Raw genomic sequence first — 20,000 nt, forward strand, 5'->3', positions numbered from 1 at the left:
CAAATATGGCAGCCTGACATTGTCCTCTACAACAAGTGAGTGGGATATTTATTAACAGGGCCAGGCCCTTGTAAAAAAGGCATTTAGGATGAGCAAATGATGGGTCAGTAAAATTAAATGTCCGGCTTGCATTTTAACAGCGCTTTTCTGTAGTCCTTCACACAACGCTTGAAGGGTAAAACTCCTTTCGTTTTATTAGTATCTAGCGGAAGCGTTTGGTGACTGAGACCTTTTAACTCGGTGTTTTCTTCGAAGTAAAAGCGTTTATAGCGGCAGTAAACCAGTAAGGCTGGTTCAAGTGTTTCTCAGATTGATACGGCTCTGCAATTTTTTTCTTTTTTTTTCATTAAAGGCTCCTCGCCTCCAACTGAGTTTTTCACAGTGCACCTAGTGAACCAAAAATACTAAGACTTAAGCTAATTTCGAAAAAAATATACCGGTATTCCCATTTATTTTGTGGCCATTACGCTGGTTGCATGAGAACAAGCGACCACTTTCAAATGGTCAGCTGGACATATTAACATTTAAACATTTTTTGGCCTCTTCATTTCAGCTACGGAAGTAACATTTTTTGATGATTTATCTGACTTCTCTTTCAGGCATTTAGGCGCGTTTAATAATACTTTATTTTGTCTTTTCAGGCCACAAAAATCTTTTTTAAAAATAATATTTACCCTCCCCTCCCTCCTTAAAAGTAATGGGCTGTTCCTGAATGCCAAAGGGCAATCTACTTTTCTCAGAACCTAAACGAGCTAGGATTGATTATTTTGCGTGCCGTATTAAGGTACAGCCAGAAAAATGAAATGGGGCGAGTTTTCACCTCTTTTTAATAGGCAATTTTCACGATGGCGTCATTTGACTACAACTACCACAATTCAGTTTGCTTTTCTTTTCATATTTAAATTTTGTATTCCCAGTGGGGTAAAAATAACATTAGGGGGCTTAAGCACGCGCGTTTTTGAGACGCGGACGGCAACCGGAAGAGAACATTTCGCGCGCTAGGACAGTGGCATCTCCCAGATTTTTATACTAATCATCTCTAATGGAGAAAAGATACTTGGAAATGTAAATGTGGTTGTGTGAAGACAAGTTAAAAAGGAAAACAGCTCACTTCCGGTTGCCGTCCGCGTCTCAAACACGCGCATGCTTAAGCTCCCTAATAGCTCTAATTAACATGAGAAAAGCGAGGCCTGAAGGATTCTGGTACTTGTAGTCAAATGGCGTCATCATGCAAATGTCCTATTACTGTGAAGTATGACAACGATCTTACTTTATCACGGTCTATATTGACGTAACGGGCCCTTTTCAATTGGTTTATGACCCGAGTACAAAAGACTGGCCGGAAATAGAGGTGTTGGTGCCCTCTTTAGGGACCTTAAGCAACGACGAACTCTACGGCAACGGCTGCAATGCCATAAAGCAAGAATTGCCGTATTCTGCTAAACGACACTTCAAATTAGCAAATCTTAGGTTTTCGTGGCAGCGTAAGAAATCAACAGTGAATCGTTTATTCTCTGTGTTTCCTTCAAGACTGTTCTTACCAATTTAGTTTAAGAATACTTCGCCTGTTCTTTGCAAGGTGAGCAAAACTGAAGAATTGCAGTTCTCAAGACAGAGCATTTAGTTGGCGTTGCGCGAGCTCCCTTTTGATTCGCAAGACACTGTTTCAGTGGCTTGAAAGCTGTTTCCTTGTTATACATCTCAACTTGTTTTTTCTTCTCTATTTAGCGTTTTTGAAGAGTTTGACGGTAGGATGGACAACGTTAAGACACGCGTTCGTGTACACAACGATGGTTACTGCTACTGGGCCGCCCCGTTCGTGTTTAAGACATCTTGTCGTTTTGACGTCCGTGATTTTCCGTATGATGAACAGAGGTGTGAACTCAAGTTTGGGTCCTGGCTGTTTCATTCTAAGCAGCTTGATTTGTTTCGAAAGCAAGAAAATGCCCCGGTTGCCAAGGACAGAGTGGACAATGGTGAATGGAAAGTGACATCGATTGAAATCGAGAAAAACACAATCACGTACGACTGTTGCCCCAATGAGCGATACCCTGATATCACCTTTGTCATTAACCTTCAAAGGCGCTCTCTTTTCTACACGTACAATTTAGTAGTTCCAAACTTTCTCATAGCTCTTCTTGCTTTCTTTTCGTTCTACATCCCCGTAGAGTGTGGCGAGAGAATATCGTTTGTGATCACCGTGCTGTTGAGCATGACTGTATTTCTGCTGCTTGTTGCAGAGAGCATACCACCTACATCTGAGGCTGTTCCTGTGATAGGCATGTTCTTCACCAGTTCTATAATCGAGGTCGCTCTTGCTCTAGTTGCGACCGGAATCAGTTTGAAGGTTTACTACAGTTACTTGTACGGAAGTGGTTTGTCACCAGGCTTACGGAAATTGCTCTTCCATCGTATTGCTCCTTTACTGCGTGTCGACACCAGCATTAATGGCCAAAAGGATCACTGCGAAAATAAATCTTGCATGGAAAACCCCTTTGGATTTCTAAAAAAGCTTAAAGAAAGGGCTACACGAGATAGTGACATTTCCATGTACACTGTACCGGAAAACAAAGGGAAAGGTGCTGACGGAACGCCAACAATTGTACAAGCAAATGATATGAATCTGTTCTCCCTGGATACCGGGAATATTTCCGTGTCTGATGTTATGAACTCGCATGATGACACAACAGAGCGTGAACTAAGGAAAAGGAACAACAGATGTGATCCTTTGTCCTCTGAATTACAGCTAATCACTTCAGTTGTGAAGGATCATAAAGATTCTGAAAAACGAGCTGCAGAGTGCAGGGTGGCAGCCGCCATTGTGGACAGAGCATTCATGTTGTTGTTTGTCCTTGTCTTTTTTCTTTCAGCGATTACTATTCTTCTTTTGCCGTTTATAAAGAAATAGAAGGATTGTATTACATACGCATACCATTACGTAATGGCCAATAAGGCCTTGTATGGGTATGTATGAATCAATCGCACGCGAAAGTGAGACCCAACCAGTCTATTGAGGTTAAGGTTTAGGGTTAATATATACTATATAGTATACTTTCGGTATTATTTAAAATACAATACATTTTCATTATTGACAATTATGTGTCGATGGTTGCGTGATTTCAGACGCTATATGACGTAGTTGACTCTTACTACGATTATGTTTAATATCGGACCCCAATCACTCCCACTCGAAAAACAAACCCACAGACCATTTCTATGGTTTGTTTTCAAGTAAAGGAAAACATCAATTTTATTTGCAGGGTTAACTTTGACCCCCATTATATCAAACGAAATGTTCGCTATGGAGGAGAGGAAGTTATCGGAGTGCACCAGATTACAGAAAACCATGGAGCAGAGAGAAGGAAGAGGCGTTAGCCTGAATCGAACATTTGTTAGTAAATAATTGACTCCTGTTTAAAACGGCGGCCAGCGGTAATGTGATTGTTGGCGTCACCAGATCTAGTCGTTCCATTGTATTTAGCCAATATGAAAATGTGCGATCAAAATTTTGCTCTTGGATAGTGAACCCACTATTTTGCTCAGGGATACGTCAAAGCGCATCAAAATTGCACCGAGTTACGTTGTAAACTTGGGCTATTTTCGGTTTGGCTTAAGTTTCGTTTTTTACTTTGCTTTAGGAGCAGTCGTGGCTCAGATGGCTAGTGCGCGGCTTTCGGAGCGAGAGGTCCCTGGTTCAAACCTCGGTGACTTCAACGTCTGTTTCGACTTTCCTCTGATCCGTGTAGCTGTAGCTTTAAATCCCCTTAAAACGGAGCACTGACAGAGGGTGGGGGGTAAAGGGCGCACCGTCGGCTTCCATTGATACCAGCCTCGTAGCTGGAGGAACTACCGACGTTAAAAAAAGTGACTTTACCTTTACCTTTGGCCACGTCAGTTTGAGGCCTGGTAACTCAGTTAGTTGTCGTCGCGGAATCATTAAAATTGTGAATAACTCGCGGATTCAATAATGGTTTCCGAACTGAATTTGTGTCATAACACGGCAGCTAAATTCTTAGCTCAAGCGGGTTTGCTGAGTCCTTTGCAATTGGTTCAAAAGACTTAGCGACCACTTTTTACGTCATCGACCTAAATCAATTATTGGCAGTCATTTAATATAAACTATCCATAAACTTTTTCCCTAATTAAAGTGCCCTTTAATGGTTTCTAAAAACATTGAAAAAGCAATACACAATTTAGTGATTTAGCAATTTATCGAATTTAATCTGTCAAGTTTATCGTCTCAATGATCCAAGCAACAACAGCACTCACTCGCGTATACACGCCAAACTTTCCGTCTCTTCCGCAGCCGTCACCCCACGAAATGATTCCCGCCAAAACCCAGCGTTCATCATCATCACTCGGGGTCTGACTGTTCTCAATGGCCAACGGTCCTCCCGAGTCCCCTTGGCAGGCGTCAGCTCTTCCATCTTTGTAACCAGCGCAGAACATGTTGGAGGTCACTATATATTTTGAGTGCGATTGTTCACATACAGTTTGATTTACGATTGGCACTCCTGCTTCGTACAGCCTTTTAGCGGTGAAGCGTTTAGAGTTTTCACTTTTCCTTCCCCAACCTAAAAAAGATGCGCATAAAATCATTTTTTATGTTCAGCGTTCTCCTTCATACTTGTCCACTAGGCTTTCACCTGGGTATGGAGTACAGACTTTTTAATTTTTTTTTATGTTACAACTTAGTTGCAGTTAGGGCTGCAGTAATTGACAATGCTTGCTGTCACCCTGTTTCCTTTACAAGCAAATTGACATCTAACCTGCGAGCAGAGTCTCTTTCGATCTTCCTGGATAAGTCGGGAAGACTTATCTAGGAAGATCGAAAGAGACTGCTCGCAGGGTATTTGACATCAGTATGTTTATTAAATGTGGAAAAGCAGTTAAATAAAAATAAGGGACTCTCACACTGAAGATACAGTAATAAGCCCTTGAAGACAACAGATTATGAAAAAAATCGGCTTTGCATAAAGTCAAACAACTAATATGACCACCTTAGCTACATGACGAAAAGGAGGAGTTTACTTGAAAAAGACGTCATTACTTGAAAAACATGGTTTGGTTACTTTAGCCATCATCGCCATTTCGGATGACACCGCCCGCTGGCAAGCCTTATTAACCCCGTTTGTTCATCATTAAAAATTAGTTCCTTTCATCATAGCTATGATTGTTGCATAGTTACAGTACGTGGACGTTATTCTTACCAGTAACTACAGCCATGTTCCCTGGTCTCAGCAGAGTCTCATCGGCATCAGCAGTTTCATGCAGCGGGAGGCAAATCGGTTTTATATAAGAAGTGTAAATAACAGGACTGCTGAGATGAATTAACGCTACGTCATAGTCAAAGTTGTCCGAGTACTGGGAATGAATATAGATTTGATCTGGTTGTATGACCTGCTCTTTTCCAGGTTCTGATTTGTGCATGAATCGTTTCCCAAGAACAACTTCCATGTTCAAATCTGAAGCGGCTGAGACAAGATGCAAGAAAGGACAAAAGTGAAAGAAAATAGTTTTTACGCAAATGGTATTCAGGCAAAGGCTGAGTTGGCAATCCAAATTAACTTAACTTCAACAATTTAGGGAATCGCTTGCTACGTTAAAATTGTGGAAAAGTAGTCGGACAGTAAACCTTTCCAGCGCGCTTTTCCATTATTTCGCGTTTACATAGATTGAAGAGGGTTTTTTTGTCAACTATTTCAGATTTAGCGAACCAAACAGAAACTAAGTCTGAAGTACAGATTAAGATTTTATAACCTAATAAAATAATAATCATAAATGAGGCGAACTCAGAAGTCAAATGAGACCTTGATAAAGTAAGAAAGTCCCGGTGCCGGAAAATCGTCTTGAAAAGGACTGTTGTTATTATTGTTGGGGTTACTGTAAAATTCATCAGTAAGATGAAACACTGTCAGGTCACTTGCATTGGTGACACCGGTAGGAATTTGATAACACGACTTACTGAACACTAACGGGACACTAAAATCGGTCACCTCCGTACAACTTTGCGGACTAAGAAAAGAAATTATCAGATTCCGCTGAATGCATAATCCAATGACTCACTGAAGCGTTATCAAAATCTAACACTGAAAGGGAAGAAACTGAAGGGAATTCATTACTTTCTCAATTGAAGTATGGGAAGTACACACCTCGGGCAAAACAGTGAGCAGCGGTAACTACCCATTGCTCAGCTATCAATGATCCTCCACAAAAATGCTTTTTGGTCATGTCATTCCTCAGACTCACTTGCCAAGGGTATGCGCCTGCAGTTACCACTTTAATGCCACCAATTATTCTTGCGCGTGCTTGGAAATGGCGTTTACCACAATCTAGAAAGATAGAGCAAAAGAGCACTATTTACATTCCTGTCAACATTTCCAAGGTTTCTTAGTAAATGGAAATAGCCTTAAACAAAATTGGTAGTTACCAGATTGCTTGAACTTCAAAATCGTATCATTCACATTGCTGAAGCGATGCCCTATATTTCCAAGCAGAAACAGGAGTATTGTTCATTTTCTTCATAAATACTCAATCAGAGTTTGCAAAAAAGACAATTCGTTTATTCAACACATTTCCAAAGACACCTCTTATCAGTTTCTTTATCACTTACCTTCAACTCCGCCGAATCCAACGACTTGAACGTAAGCTCGAGCTAATTTTGTTCCTGCTTTGTTGGTAGCGTTACATACATACCAACCTCTGTCCTCAACATACACAGTTTCAACTGATAGGCCTTCCTCTCCAATTGAAAAGCGGTCTTCAGTCACAACTTTCCCATCTTTATACCATGTAATTGTTGTGTCCGGACTCGAAGAAGAACACGGTAAGCTTATATTTTCTCCTACTCTTACGGTTTCGTTGCTTGGGATGCTACTTAATCTCGGTGGGGCTATTAATAAGAGAACAGTGATATTTATTAATGTCAATACATCGTTTTCATGCTTTTATCGGAACATGATCAAAACGAAAATCCTTGATTTTATAAATCACCGATGAGAACATTTAATACAGAAGAAAATTGTAAGTTTGTTAGTGTAAGCTCGGGATCAAGCAATTTACACCAGCTACAGCAAAGAATAATTTGAGAAACAACCGACATTACCCCAATTCAGGATCGGATGAGATGGTTTTCTGTTTCTCTGTGTTCGTTTTATCAATCGGTAACGCTTATTACATGTCACAACCGAGAAAGTAAACAAACAGACAAAAAGTAATAGTAAAGATCTACTTTAGGTTCGACAGATCAGCTCTTACGCCACGCATTAACCTTATCGCAAGGGGATGCTGGATGGCTCACATCGTGTACTATCTCCGGAGAGAGACTATTCCATGTGGGAATAGTCTGTGTGACAAAAAAAAATAACATATCATTACGCTCAGAAAGGTGATTAAGTCTCATGTCCTGTAAGAGAGAGATACATACTTTGATCAATCTATGCCATTAAGATTCTAAAAGGCCTTAAATATAAAATTACGTCGTTGACAGTTCACGTCGCTCACAGGGTAATGGCCAATCCAGGGCACTCAACATTCAAGAAACGCTTGAATCACAGGGGTAATCAACAGGGTAATCCCGGAAGACAAAGCGGGCAGCTCTCCGCTGAACTTTTTCGAAAGTTAAACAAGTTGCGCAGACTGGATATGAGGATCTCACGCTCAAGCAAAAAAAGCCTCAAGAGAGGGACGTACAAGGGTAAGATGACAGCTTGCCCTTACTCTCGCAAGTACAATGATGAATGATGCGAGAAAGAAAATCGAGAATCTCTCGCTCTTGTTTGTGACGACGTATAGTAGTCACAAAGTTTATTAAGACAAAAGTTGGATGAAACAATAATAATAATAATAAGAAGAAGAAGAAGAAGAAGAAGAAGAAGAAGAAGAAGAAGTCGAACCCGACCTTTTACCTATCACCAGATTTAGGCGTGAGAGGCTTACAGTGCGACTTACCGTGGCCACCCAACAAACTTTCACATTTGACAACTACATAAGTACGTCAACTCAAACAACCCATTCAACGGTGTCCAACTTACAACCGTGTTAACTTTGCAAGGAGGGGTGACTGTCAATCAAATCCGCTCACCCTGATCGGCGTATAAGTTTTCAAAAACTTTGTTAGGTGGCCACGGTAAAGCGCGTCGCACTGTAAAAGAAATAGAGATACAGTATAAAGTTACGAAGATAAAGGCCGCACACTACACCACGACCAGTAAAGATCCCCATATAGAAGTAGTGAGAACCTTTCAGGACGTCAAGGAAGCAAAAAAGAGTAGATCAGTGATAAAAGATGCCAAGACTTACGCCCAGCAATTAAACATAGATGTGACATTCGACGAACAGCACAAATCCACCTCAGTAACAATGGGTGGGAAGGAAACTGTGTTCAAGATCAGTAGTCCAAAGTACATTCAGCAAACCCCTTAAAGAGGCAACAGACACAAAGTACAAACAAAAAGTCTCCGAACAACTATGACTGGGCAACTATGTCACTCAACGCTGGAAAGATTACGACATCTCTTAACACAACTTCAACCCAATCATGAAGTGGAAAAACATACCGGACGTCGTACTAAGTGCACACACCAGTATTCTACAACAGCTCGTCCCTACAAAGGTTTACAGGGTAAAGAAACAAAAAGAACAAGGCTTAGATTTAGTGTGCACATGTCACAGTGCTGAAGAAACCGTCCCACATCTATTATGCGGCTGCTCTGCTATTGCCCAGACAATCTACAAGGCGAGACACGATAGAATGTTAAGGCCGACTTACCATCTCTTATTATCAGTATATAACATGGAAAACGACGACACTCCAAAGCGTGGTATAAACAAGCGATCCCGAAAGCAAGCACGGAAAACGACGAAGCTAAAATTCTCTCGGACACGCCTATATATAGAGATAAGGCGCCAGAGAATGGAGCAAACAAACCAGACATGACGATCTTTGATAAGAAGAACAAGGTTATCATCCTAGTGGAAGGAACTGTATGTAATATCGGACAGATCAACGATAAAAACGATTATAAGAAGAGAAAGTATCTGGATTTAAGACTGGGTCTCCGAAAACTCTATCCCGACTACGAGATCAAGCAAACCAATATAATGTTTAACTTCCTGAAAGATTTCAACACCACCATAAAGAAAGAACTCTCTGATCTAGCCCACAAGAAAGATGTTAACAAAGTGCTAACCAACTGTCAGAAGTGGATTATATCACAGAACTGTGAAATCACCAGAAAATTCTACGGTTTAAGACAATGAAACACACATTTTTTTTAGTCCAGGAACTGTTGCCTAGAAACTGTCCGCAGCAAGTTTCAAAACAAATTGTAAACTGAAAAGCTATTCAATAAAACAGATAATAATAATAATAATAATAATAATAATAATAATAATAATATAAGGGTGTGAACCAATCACCTCAAGAGCCTGGCCATTCAGGAGATAAGTGGTGATGACTGGAAAATTTCTGAGGTTAATGTGCATAGAATAACACTTGCAGCAGTTGAAACGCATTTCAAGTCTAGATCTGAATGAAGTTGCTAAGGTGATATAGCATAAGAGAGTTCGGGATTGATTATATAGCCATTAGCAAAGGAGTGGTTAGCGAAGAAATGGTGACCGGTATGTAAAACCAGGTAAAGATAGTTATCCTTTTCCTTTCGGGGCGGAAAATCCTGTTCGTGTTAAGTTGAAGAAAATCATCTTGGCACTACAAAAATCAGACCGTTCTTGAAATATCCCCTCTAATCATGTAGTATCGAAAGCAAACAACTTGTAAGGACTTCTGAGACGAACCCATTCTCATTTCCATGTAACTGACGCCAAAACTGGGTGTTCAATTAACTTGACTTTAGTCAACTCTCAGCCTTCCCATGATGCCTTACAAATGTGGTCGCCCATCTCGACAAGTAAAAGCTTGTCCGACGACGACCAAGAGATGGATTATGACAACGTGGTTTGGAGATAACACTTATAAAAGTCGTCTACTGGCCCTGCCGCTCGCTCTTCTTGGAATATGTTTACTTTTCTTACTCTTCGTTTTTATTCTCTCTTACTATGGTCTAATTCCCAATAACGCTGTATTGTTACAACGCACAGAACATTGTTACATTTACCTAGACATTCGGGAACCTTGTTACTCCAACTCCCGCCAGTCTGACATATGCTCGTCACTGACCCAAACAGTTTATACTGAGGATAGCACGTGAAACGTATAACTTTGCCTTGGGGGTAATCGTTGCTCTCATCAGGGCCGGGGTTCCTGTTGCCCTTTGTTGGGTGACCAGGGTCTCGACAGCGAACTAAAATAAGAATTAAGGATATTTTTAAGATTTAATGAGAAGTATTGATAGGCTGAAGTAATTCTAACAAATAATTGACCGTTGAAGTACCAATTAAGGAAACTACAAAAATGAAGTAAAATTGGAACAACTCATGTCAAATCAACCGGAATAACCAAAGAAAATCCATGGGAAGCAATCTACAAATGACAAAGAGTTCTCTACACGTTATGGGTTGTGCAGTTATTGCTCCCTAAGAAATCGTCGCTGACGACAGCTCTTATCTCAACTTTATTAAAATCGTAACCGTGGATGATAACCCAGAAGATTTAAATGCATTACTATTGGGAGCAAAATATTAAATCAACAAACTCAACTCATATGAATGACGAGCTCAGGACCGTGACGTGGTGAGTGTTTTACCACTGCGTAAACAAAATCATGAACGCGAGGGATTAAGCAAGTCTTCTCACCCTCCTCTTCATATCATACTCACTTTCCGGCGTTTTACAATTGTTCAGTTTTACAGAACGTGGCCAACATTTTAACGATATTCTGCTGAGAGTATATCTACGCTATGATAAGGTGAATTTGTGATACTATAACCCGAGAACTTTAAATGATGCTCACGGCAGTGCTTGAGGTCCTTCCGGTTCGATGGTTTCGACTATCGTTTAATTTCATTCACTCTGACTAAAATAAAATGTCAGGTTCTGTTGCAAAACTAATCATTTTGGACAAAACTTGCTACGTTTCAAAGATCGCTCTTAAGTTAACTCCCTGAACACGATCGAATTTCTCGCATTGAGCAAGAGCATTAGGTACGTAGGTGCAATGTTTAAAGGTGTGGGCATGAAATAGGAAAATCACTCGGTGGCGTAGGTTTCCTTCACGGTCGTAAGGATTTCAATACCGTACTTCTTTACTTTCTACTTACAAACCTTTTGGGTTGTCTTTGAATACTACAAACCCTGATGGACGCTTAAGTCTTTGGGCTATAGTCACTACATTGTCACCAGTCTCTTTGTCTGCTGAATGAATCCCAGAGGTCTCCCAGTCACTCCAGAACAACCTGGGTATGAGGAACAGCAGATTGCAATTGTTCAAAGTATTTGATCACAGCAAGAGTCCATGGACTCCTGATCACCGTTAACAGCGGACTATTGAATGTGTCAAGTAAATTGTTTTGGGTAATTACCTGTTGTTCAGGATTGCGAGAGAGTATGGATGATGCACATGCGGAGTACTAAGCAGCACACGCCGTCCTTTACCCTTAAAAGGAAGACATTAGAATCGTTGGAATTACACTCTCCAAGCTAATTGCTCAAATATTTTCCATCAAACCGTCCGACTGTGTTAGGATTTGGAGGCTGAACGGTATAATAATAATAATAATAATAATAATAATAATAATAATAATAATAATAATAATAATAATAATAATAATAATAATAATAATAATGAAAATCCTATAAACTGGAAGTTTTTTCTATTATTATAACAACTTTAAGAATTCTTAGGACAATATATATGTCAGGGAAATACTACCTTACAAACGAATTACTAATTACACGCATTCTTTACAACCCTTATAAATTTGCCCTATTGTAATTTGTGGAAAAATTAAATAATCATAGTAAAAAATACTCTACACATTTAAATGGCAAAAACTCCACTTTTTGGCTCACTCATCATCATCATCAATCTTTATTTAAACACGAAATCTTATCATAAAAATGGTCTTTCTAGGAGTCGTGTAAAAAAATTACAAAAAATAGGGTTAGGGTTAACCAACCCTGGGTTCTAAACAATTGCAATATACCTGGGGTCTAACCCTAACCCTAAAACCTTTCTTAAAGAACAAATGATGCTGAGCCGCGGGAATCGAATTTAGGTTTGGAAACGAAGTTAAGTAGCCCCTCTGATATGCAAACACGTCAAGAGGAAGCGGATTTGCATTTCAATATACCATCGAACCAGCAAGTCCCTTTGGGATGTCCCGTTGCGCCTTCCTTCCACTCAGTTAATAAGTTCATATGAATATCCAGTTTTGTTAGTTCTATCCAAACAAAGCTATTGACCAATGAGTTTGACTTACCCGCAAATCAGAGGTTTCTATTTTGTCGAGAGCAGCGTCTGCCCAGAAAAGTCTTCGCGTAGCTGAGTCGATAACTAATCCATTCGGCCACTTTAGTTCTCCTTCAATTATTGTTTTTCTATCCATTCCGTTGAGGTTTGCTTGTTCAATCTTTGGAGTTGTTCCCCAAACTGTCCAATATATTGATCTAAAGTCAATGAAAATTGGGAACAGATGGTTTATAAATTTCGACAAGGTGATAACTCCTTTTTGTTCAAGATTGCTGCACGTTTTTCAGTCAATGGATTACAACTAAAATACCGTAAAACAGCGCTTCTAGGTTTTCGTCTGAATTTAATTCGTACCCGTGTTAAGCAAAACGAAAATTGGATTCTTAGGAAATTAACATCGTTGAATATTTAGATTGAAAGCCTGCAACACAGTGGTAGATAGTGATTCCACCTAGCTTCTTAGAGGATGTTACAGTTATACCCGAATCCTCCTTGTTGTTGAAAAATAGGTTGACTGTGAGTTATGTGTTTAGTCGGAATTAAACGTGTTGCATGTTAAGTGGCATATTGCAATTGTTGGTCCATAGATTGTGTTGTCTTTCACGACGAACCTCTGGACAAAACTCGGGAGAAACCGGTGATTCTGAAATGTTTCCTTGTTTGAAGCTTTGTAGCCATACTGAGTGGAATTATAAATCACGCACAATCCAATAGAAACTCAGACATTTTAATGAGTTTCTTATTGGAACTGAGCCCTTTTATCGTTAACCGACTGCAGGCAACAAAGAGAGAAGACCCATAATACTTGAGAGCAGATCATATGAGCGGCTGATCACGAGGTTTAGAACCCAGCTTTTTTCCATTTTAGTACATCAAAGATTGAACTTAGCTCATGGTCAACACACCTTGTTTCTTTGTAAAGAATGATTGCTCTTGGTTTGTCCAAGCCTGAAAGTATTACTTCCCGACTACGTCCATCTAAGTTTGCACGCTCAATATATCCATTTGAAACATCAGTCCAGTAAATATAGTCATCTTCACTGTCAATAGTCAGCCCGTCCACTACACCGATATCTTTCCTGTATTGTTAAAACATCACAACAATATTACTTCTACTTTAACGCGTTATGAGACAAGTTTCAAAGGTTTCCGTTAAAACTATTTCCATTCTGGCAAATATCTAGAATTACTATGTTTGGGTCTCCCAGTTCGCTCACATTTTGATGCTCAGACAACAGGTTAAATTGAGGTACGAATCATGTGTTTGGTCACTTTCCCAGTTGCGTTTTTTGCCTCTCTTTTGAAGTGAGTCGTAGTGCGAAACCTGATCCGCATGAAAATGCGCAACTCATTTTCATTTGAATGGTTTCGCACCAGGACTCGCTCTAAAACGGAGGCAAATAACAATTCTGAAAAAGGGTTATCGAGCAGGTAAGATGCAATTGTAACATACAGGCTACACGACACGATCGCCTTATCTTTTTAGTCAACTGCGTTCGTTATTCTGTTACCTTTTAGGCTTTGTCCTCTGACTAGATGTATTGAGCATGTCTGGAATTTAAACGGAACTGAAGTGACCCCTTCTTCCACGCAAACTCTCTAGTGTCCACTTTTGAGTTTGAGATTTGATCTCCATTGTGAAACCCAACTGACTTATAAAACGTCGTAACTTACCATAATATCGTTTGTACTCCTCCAACTCCATTTAGAAACATGCGTTTGATTTGTGTGGCGTCCACATCACTCCAATACACACGCTTGTCTACAGGATTGTAATCCACAGCAACGAGCATTGAAGCATCACCAATCTCAACCTTTTTGAAAGTGGCTATATCCTGTTTCGTGTCCATAGAAAGCTGCCATATTGAAGTCATAGTTGCTACCAACACAGAGTAGCTTGGCAGAGTTGCTGTTGTACAAAATCAGTAGAGATGCACCATAAGCATTACATAAAAATCTCGCTCTCAAGGCTCACAGGTGTATATGTTGCCGATAAAATCCGTTCTCAGGTTGAATCCGTTTTTACCTTGGTTAAATTGGTGATCCTCTTTTTTTCAAAGGTTGAAGATATGCACTCAAATGAATTGAAGAAACATTTTTGGAACCTAAATATTACGGTCAGGTTAGGAATGGTTTTGGTTATTATTCATGGATATCAATTGACATATTATAGGGCAAAAGTAAGTAATGCTGAGCACGTTCATCGTTATAGTGAAGTTTTGTCTACAGATCTAGAGGGTCCGAGTGCGAGTACCGATAAGAGCGTAGTACAGTTCTTTGTTCCCTCACTATGATGTTGTAATGTTGAGGCTAAAGGGTAAAGTTAAGAGTATGAATACAGAATCGATACAATGAAGACGTGTTGAGATGCGTAAGACAGAGCTTGAGGGAAGGTATAGGTGTTTTCGATTCTTTTAAGGGTAGGGGCGTGCATATTCAACCTAGGTAAAACGAGGATCACCATTTAACCTAGGTAAAAACGAATTTAACCTGAGAACGGATTTTACGGACAACATATACATTTCATACCAGGAGCACTTATTTTCGGGAATTCGAAAATCAGCACCGTTTAACGTTTATTCAGAACGGAAAAATGAATAAATGTTTGTCCATCATTTTAGCCATTTTTCGATTGCTTTATATCAGATCTGCTGAATTTTCCTCAAGATTCCTATAGATTTACGATCTCCCATTAAATTTTGTTTGGATTGTATACGAGGTGTTGTGGGGTCGTTTAGTAACCCTAAAACAGACTAACCCTAACCATAACCGTGAACAAGATGTATTAATGTTGGGCTATTATTAGTACTACGTTTCTTTTCAAAGTATAGTCGGTTTACGACATACCTGAACAGTAGGGGAAGACGAACGTTGTGCATGTTTATCCATTGTTCTTGGAGTAAAGTTTTTGTTTTCGAGTAAATAAAACAAGAATTTTACATAAAATAGGAAAAATGGAATGCAAATTAAGGCCACAGTAAATGGATAAAAAAGACATTATATTTGTCGTGAAAAAAAGAGTAAATCTCTCCCGGCATTTGACTTACATGGACAACACTTTGCAAATTTATCATCAGGTGAAATATGACAATATGTGTAAGGTGGACACTTTCTTGAGGCTCTTCCTCTCCTACATGAATATTCTCGTCCGGTGTCTGGATCCTTTGCAGGTGTCATGCCATGACAGGCAGGGACTGGGGAGAGACCAAACCGACTGTACCTTAACATTACGAGTTAAGTAGAACCCCTAAAATACTATCCAGGTACTGCAAACAGATAAATTGGCTCACGTACTCAATATCTATCGTGTGGTCAATAGTGAATCGTGTGGTCTTACAATGCTGTAGAAGAGGTACCGAGCCAAAAAATTATTGATTGAAGTCGTAGAGTAATACCAATTTACTGGCGTTTAAGGAGTGGCTACTCTGTTGTTGAGCAAGGGTAAAAAAATGAACGAATTCCAGTACACCCATGGCGTCACTCAAAACTAGTCACGTGGGGGCAGGGATGGCGCAGTGGTGAGAGAACTCGCCCCCTCACCAATGTGGCCTGGGTTTGATTCCCAGACTCGGTGTCATATGTGGGTTGACGTCGTTGGTTCTCTACTCTGCTCCGAGAGGTTTTTTCCGAGTACTCCGGTTTTCCCGTCTCCTCAAAAACCAATAAGATTTGATATGTAATTTGATTTGATTTCATTTGTGCACGACCCAACCAGCTATTCAGCCTTAAACATTATCGTGTGAAAAGTCCAAAGTCTCGGTCTCTATAAAAATCGAAGGGAATAATCATTAATTGATGGCCCTTTCTAAGGGATTCCTCTTTCTTTAATTTGGTCAAGGAACTTAATTTCCCTTTATAAACCCGAATAGTAACTTACTGTCTTGGCAGTTTTTTCCGTCTTCCCTCAGTTGCATTAACGTAGAGCAGGAGCACCGAACTTTCCAGTGACCTAATGATTCACACAAGTGACTGCATCCTCCTTTGTTCACTGCACAGGAATCTATTTATACGAACAAAAATGAATTTGAAATTCCAGTTGAAAAGCTAAGCAAAGAAACTGATCTGGAATTGTCATCTTCATTGGGATGAAATTTCAATGAAGAAAGGGGGTGGTGCGAAGATAATGATAACATTGAAAAACCGCCGAAACCTCTCGTGACACTTCCTATCGTTGTACTCAATGTACATTCCCAACCCTAATGGGACTGAGTACACGTAAGGAAAATGAAAGGTATGAGATATAGAACTAAGAAGATGATAGACATTAATTCAAAGACCAACGACATTTCGGTATTTTGCCAAAGATCTGGAGTGTTTAGGTCTACGTACTGATTTCAAAACGATGGTTGTGTTCAAGGAATAAGCTTAATTAAATACTTTTAAAATCAGGGAATTACAACATTTTGCCTCCTTGGTTTACAGAGTATCAGAGATAGCGTAAGGTCAAAAGTACCCACTCGAGTCTCTAAACTCTTCGAAATCCTTTTTGTTTTAATCTTCAAACTTTTAAGAGATCGGTTTAATTCATGCAGTTTCACTGTTGTGGAAAGGTGGTTTGGATGGATACCATCAAATACTACCTGTTTCAGTGGTTAAACTGAACGATTTTCATCCAGTGTACTTGCAAATACAATGACGAAAATAACTATTCATTGAAAGACAGAACATTTTCGAAATTACGAATTCGTTTTAAAGACAAGTGAGAGCTTATGCGTGAAATCACATTGTGAAAATTGCCTTAATATTCAGGAGAAACCTCTTTTTCTACAGTTAATTTAAGAAATGGATTGTCGGCATCAGTCTAGTAAATGGAAAGTGTATGGAAATTGCAAGCATTAATCGATGTCATTAAACCGGGAGCCCATAACTAGGAGCCTACTATGGTCCATGTGACGGCATTTTCACAGATTAATCTATTTATAGACGAGTTCTTAAATAAAATTTGCTCGCACGAGTGACCATTCTCAATCCTGTGGGTAGCAATTTTCAAGCAAGACTTGTGATTGGCTGGAAAGGTCTGGTTTCGCGGGAAAAAAATCAATCTAGAAAGAATTCGGTCTGTAAAAACGAAGTTACAAGAATATAATGAAGTTGTACGCTCCTACTCATGGGCTCCTGATTAAACCTATCCTAGCCTCTTGCAATGAGCAAATAAGTATTGATATTCTCGACTATACTTAGAATTGACCGAAGTTAAAGCTCACCTCCATTCACTGAAACGCAGGTGTCTTGCACTGCACATTTTTGCCCTGAGGTACAAATGGGACTACACAGAGGTTGCGTTGCCGTTTTAATCTGACGTGCCAATACAACATTAGCTTCATGCCACGAAACAAATGTCTGCTCTAGCTTGCTGTTGTATAGTACCTTAGGATCACTTTGTTCTCGGCCATTTTGAAGTCGCAGGTTACCTGAGAGGCAAAAAGGACCCCGTGAGTCAAAAGGTCGGTTGATAGTTTCAGCGTCTTATTTAATAAGACGTACTGCCACGACCCCAGATCAATATTCCCCAGTACGGCCCTCGCACTCGGTTAGTAAGAGGTTACAACCAACAACGATGTCAACGATCACAAAAGTGTCAGCGGAAAATATCATTTCTCACTGTTGCCGCTCGTTTCTTATTTAAAGTGTGCGCTTTCCGTCCTGTAATAATATTGTTGTAAATGGAAATGATATGATCAGAGAGAAAAGTGAAAAATTGTCGTCGTGTACCCATGCTGTCCACATATACTCAAATATGGGCATTTCACATCGTTGTTTGAGGATGACGAAAACATTGTACCAAAATTATAAGGCACGCGCGCGCGGGGAGCGCAAAGCCATTGTTTTTGCTTTGTTAAAGTCACTTTTTTAACGTCGGTGGTTCGTTCAGCTACGAAGCGGGTATCAATGGAAGCCGACGGTGCGCCCTTTACCGCCCTTCCTCTGTCAGCGCTCCTTTTCATGGGTATCAAAAGCTACAGCTACACGGATCAGAGGACAGTCGAAACAGACGTTGAAGTCACTTTATCACGTAGCACCAATGTTATGGTACCATGTGAAACATCAATTATTGCTGAACAAGATGCAGTCATTTTTGTGAAGTAACAAGTTACCATGGCAACAGGAAAGACTTGCAAAAACACCCTATAGTTCGGCTTTAGCTGCTCATATTTGAAAAACGAACTCGGTGACCCCAATCTTTTATGGCACAAAATAAAACTCTCCGCAAAGTTTAAAATAATTCTGTGGAGTGGATTCAGAGCTATCGTAAATTTTCAATTTAATAAGGTGGCTCTGAATCCTCTCCACAGATTTTTTTTAAACTTTGCAGAAAGTTTCATTTTGGCATGCTAATTGCATTTCAGAAAAAAAATCGGGGTTACCGAGTTTGTTTCTGAGATATGAACAGTTAAAGCCAAAATATGGGGTGTTTTTGCAGGGCTTAACTAACCGTAACTTTTTACGTCTCCAAAAATGACCAAATCTTGTTCAGTAATAATTGGTTTTTGATATGGTACCATAACATTGTTGTTAAGTGATAAAGTGCTGTAGTGTCAATCCTTTTGATAAGAACGTTTCTTTCAAGTGTTGAAACTGGTTTGAGCCACCTTAATTTCCAAAGTGCCAAAAAAACTTTAAGTAGAAAAATGTTTGTGGGAACTTCTATAAAATATGAAAATATTGATAAAGATGACGTCCCTAGTTATCTATGGCGAAAAATTCAATTAAATTTGAAGGGAATGATGTAAGTCTCTAACCTTGAAGGAGCTCTCCACCGATCGCCCAAGAACGGGAACTGGGCTCCTGCCACAGAAGGTGATGATTGTGATTTTTGGGGAAGTATACTGCTGCTGGTGATCTTACTTGCTTTGTTCCTAGGCAACTGTATGACTTAACGTCCCGAATATATTCCGTACGTGTCACAAGAATAGATGCTGTTTGTAGAAAGTCCCTTCCGCTATCCGAGTCTTCCCAAAACAAGATCAATCTACAATGTGCAAACATCAATAGTTATACGTTAAAAACTGAAGTAGAGTCAGACCCAAAGCATAACTTGTGCTGGATAACTATAATAACGTGTAATATTGGAGCTGTGGGACTTAAAGTTGTCAGGCCTTCTGTTGAACAAAGGGGACCAGATACCCAGCAAACAGAGAAAAGCTCAGTGTTCTTCTAGCAAAATTATTAGTGAAAATAAAGTTGGCAACATTTCTGTTCAGCATGGACATAACTGACGCAGCAGAAGGCTATTTATACATTTACTTAAATGATTTCTTCTACCATGCATTGAAAATTAAAGAACACCAAAGAAAGTTAGTTCCCAGTCGCCTTTGTCATGATGAATAATCTAAATTAGTTAGTCACCTCAAAGTGGACTAATTATTAAATGTAAGCATGTAGCTTGTATAGCGATACACAAAGGGTTAGAGAACACTGAACATTCACTCAACTACACTCCCTTCGGGAGGATGAAGCCAGGTTATACCCTCAAATTTGTCTCTTTAAAATGGTGATGATTCTATTCGCATGCGCTATCCGGGATACTAAACCTACCTGTCAGCCTGCTCGTCGTAATACCCACTAGTTCTAGCAAGCGCCTTGTTCGTGTAACCAATAAAGTTCTTTGTATCAGCGGTCTTTGTGTTT

The 20,000-nt window shown here is 39.7% G+C and overlaps 2 protein-coding genes across 5 annotated transcripts in view; one reads left to right on the forward strand and one right to left on the reverse strand.

The window, feature by feature from the left end:
• The window catches only part of LOC138048955 (neuronal acetylcholine receptor subunit alpha-10-like), an 11,727-nt gene extending 8,632 nt beyond the window's left edge, over positions 1 to 3,095 (forward strand). For all 3 annotated transcript variants that reach the window (XM_068895024.1, XM_068895025.1, XM_068895026.1), the window contains 2 exons: positions 1 to 35; positions 1,729 to 3,095. The exon at positions 1 to 35 is cut by the window's left edge and continues 75 nt beyond it. In XM_068895024.1, the coding sequence (XP_068751125.1) occupies positions 1 to 35; positions 1,729 to 2,908 (1,215 nt within the window). In that variant the 3' untranslated portion in view covers positions 2,909 to 3,095. The remainder of the gene's footprint in view (positions 36 to 1,728) is intronic.
• Positions 3,096 to 4,131: 1,036 nt separating this feature from the next.
• LOC138048953 (uncharacterized) overlaps positions 4,132 to 20,000 on the reverse strand; it is a 45,863-nt gene continuing 29,994 nt past the window's right edge. For both annotated transcript variants that reach the window (XM_068895022.1, XM_068895023.1), the window contains 16 exons: positions 19,908 to 20,000; positions 19,112 to 19,341; positions 17,576 to 17,782; positions 16,249 to 16,371; positions 15,419 to 15,565; positions 14,046 to 14,280; positions 13,277 to 13,450; positions 12,382 to 12,568; positions 11,482 to 11,555; positions 11,225 to 11,355; positions 10,119 to 10,304; positions 6,614 to 6,892; positions 6,431 to 6,481; positions 6,153 to 6,332; positions 5,211 to 5,474; positions 4,132 to 4,574 (listed from right to left, as the gene is read on the reverse strand). The exon at positions 19,908 to 20,000 is cut by the window's right edge and continues 274 nt beyond it. In XM_068895022.1, the coding sequence (XP_068751123.1) occupies positions 4,219 to 4,574; positions 5,211 to 5,474; positions 6,153 to 6,332; positions 6,431 to 6,481; positions 6,614 to 6,892; positions 10,119 to 10,304; positions 11,225 to 11,355; positions 11,482 to 11,555; positions 12,382 to 12,568; positions 13,277 to 13,450; positions 14,046 to 14,280; positions 15,419 to 15,565; positions 16,249 to 16,371; positions 17,576 to 17,782; positions 19,112 to 19,341; positions 19,908 to 20,000 (2,917 nt within the window). In that variant the 3' untranslated portion in view covers positions 4,132 to 4,218. The remainder of the gene's footprint in view (positions 4,575 to 5,210; positions 5,475 to 6,152; positions 6,333 to 6,430; positions 6,482 to 6,613; positions 6,893 to 10,118; positions 10,305 to 11,224; positions 11,356 to 11,481; positions 11,556 to 12,381; positions 12,569 to 13,276; positions 13,451 to 14,045; positions 14,281 to 15,418; positions 15,566 to 16,248; positions 16,372 to 17,575; positions 17,783 to 19,111; positions 19,342 to 19,907) is intronic.

The sequence above is a fragment of the Montipora capricornis genome, chromosome 5 (assembly GCF_036669925.1).
Source record: "Montipora capricornis isolate CH-2021 chromosome 5, ASM3666992v2, whole genome shotgun sequence".
NCBI lineage: Eukaryota > Metazoa > Cnidaria > Anthozoa > Scleractinia > Acroporidae > Montipora > Montipora capricornis.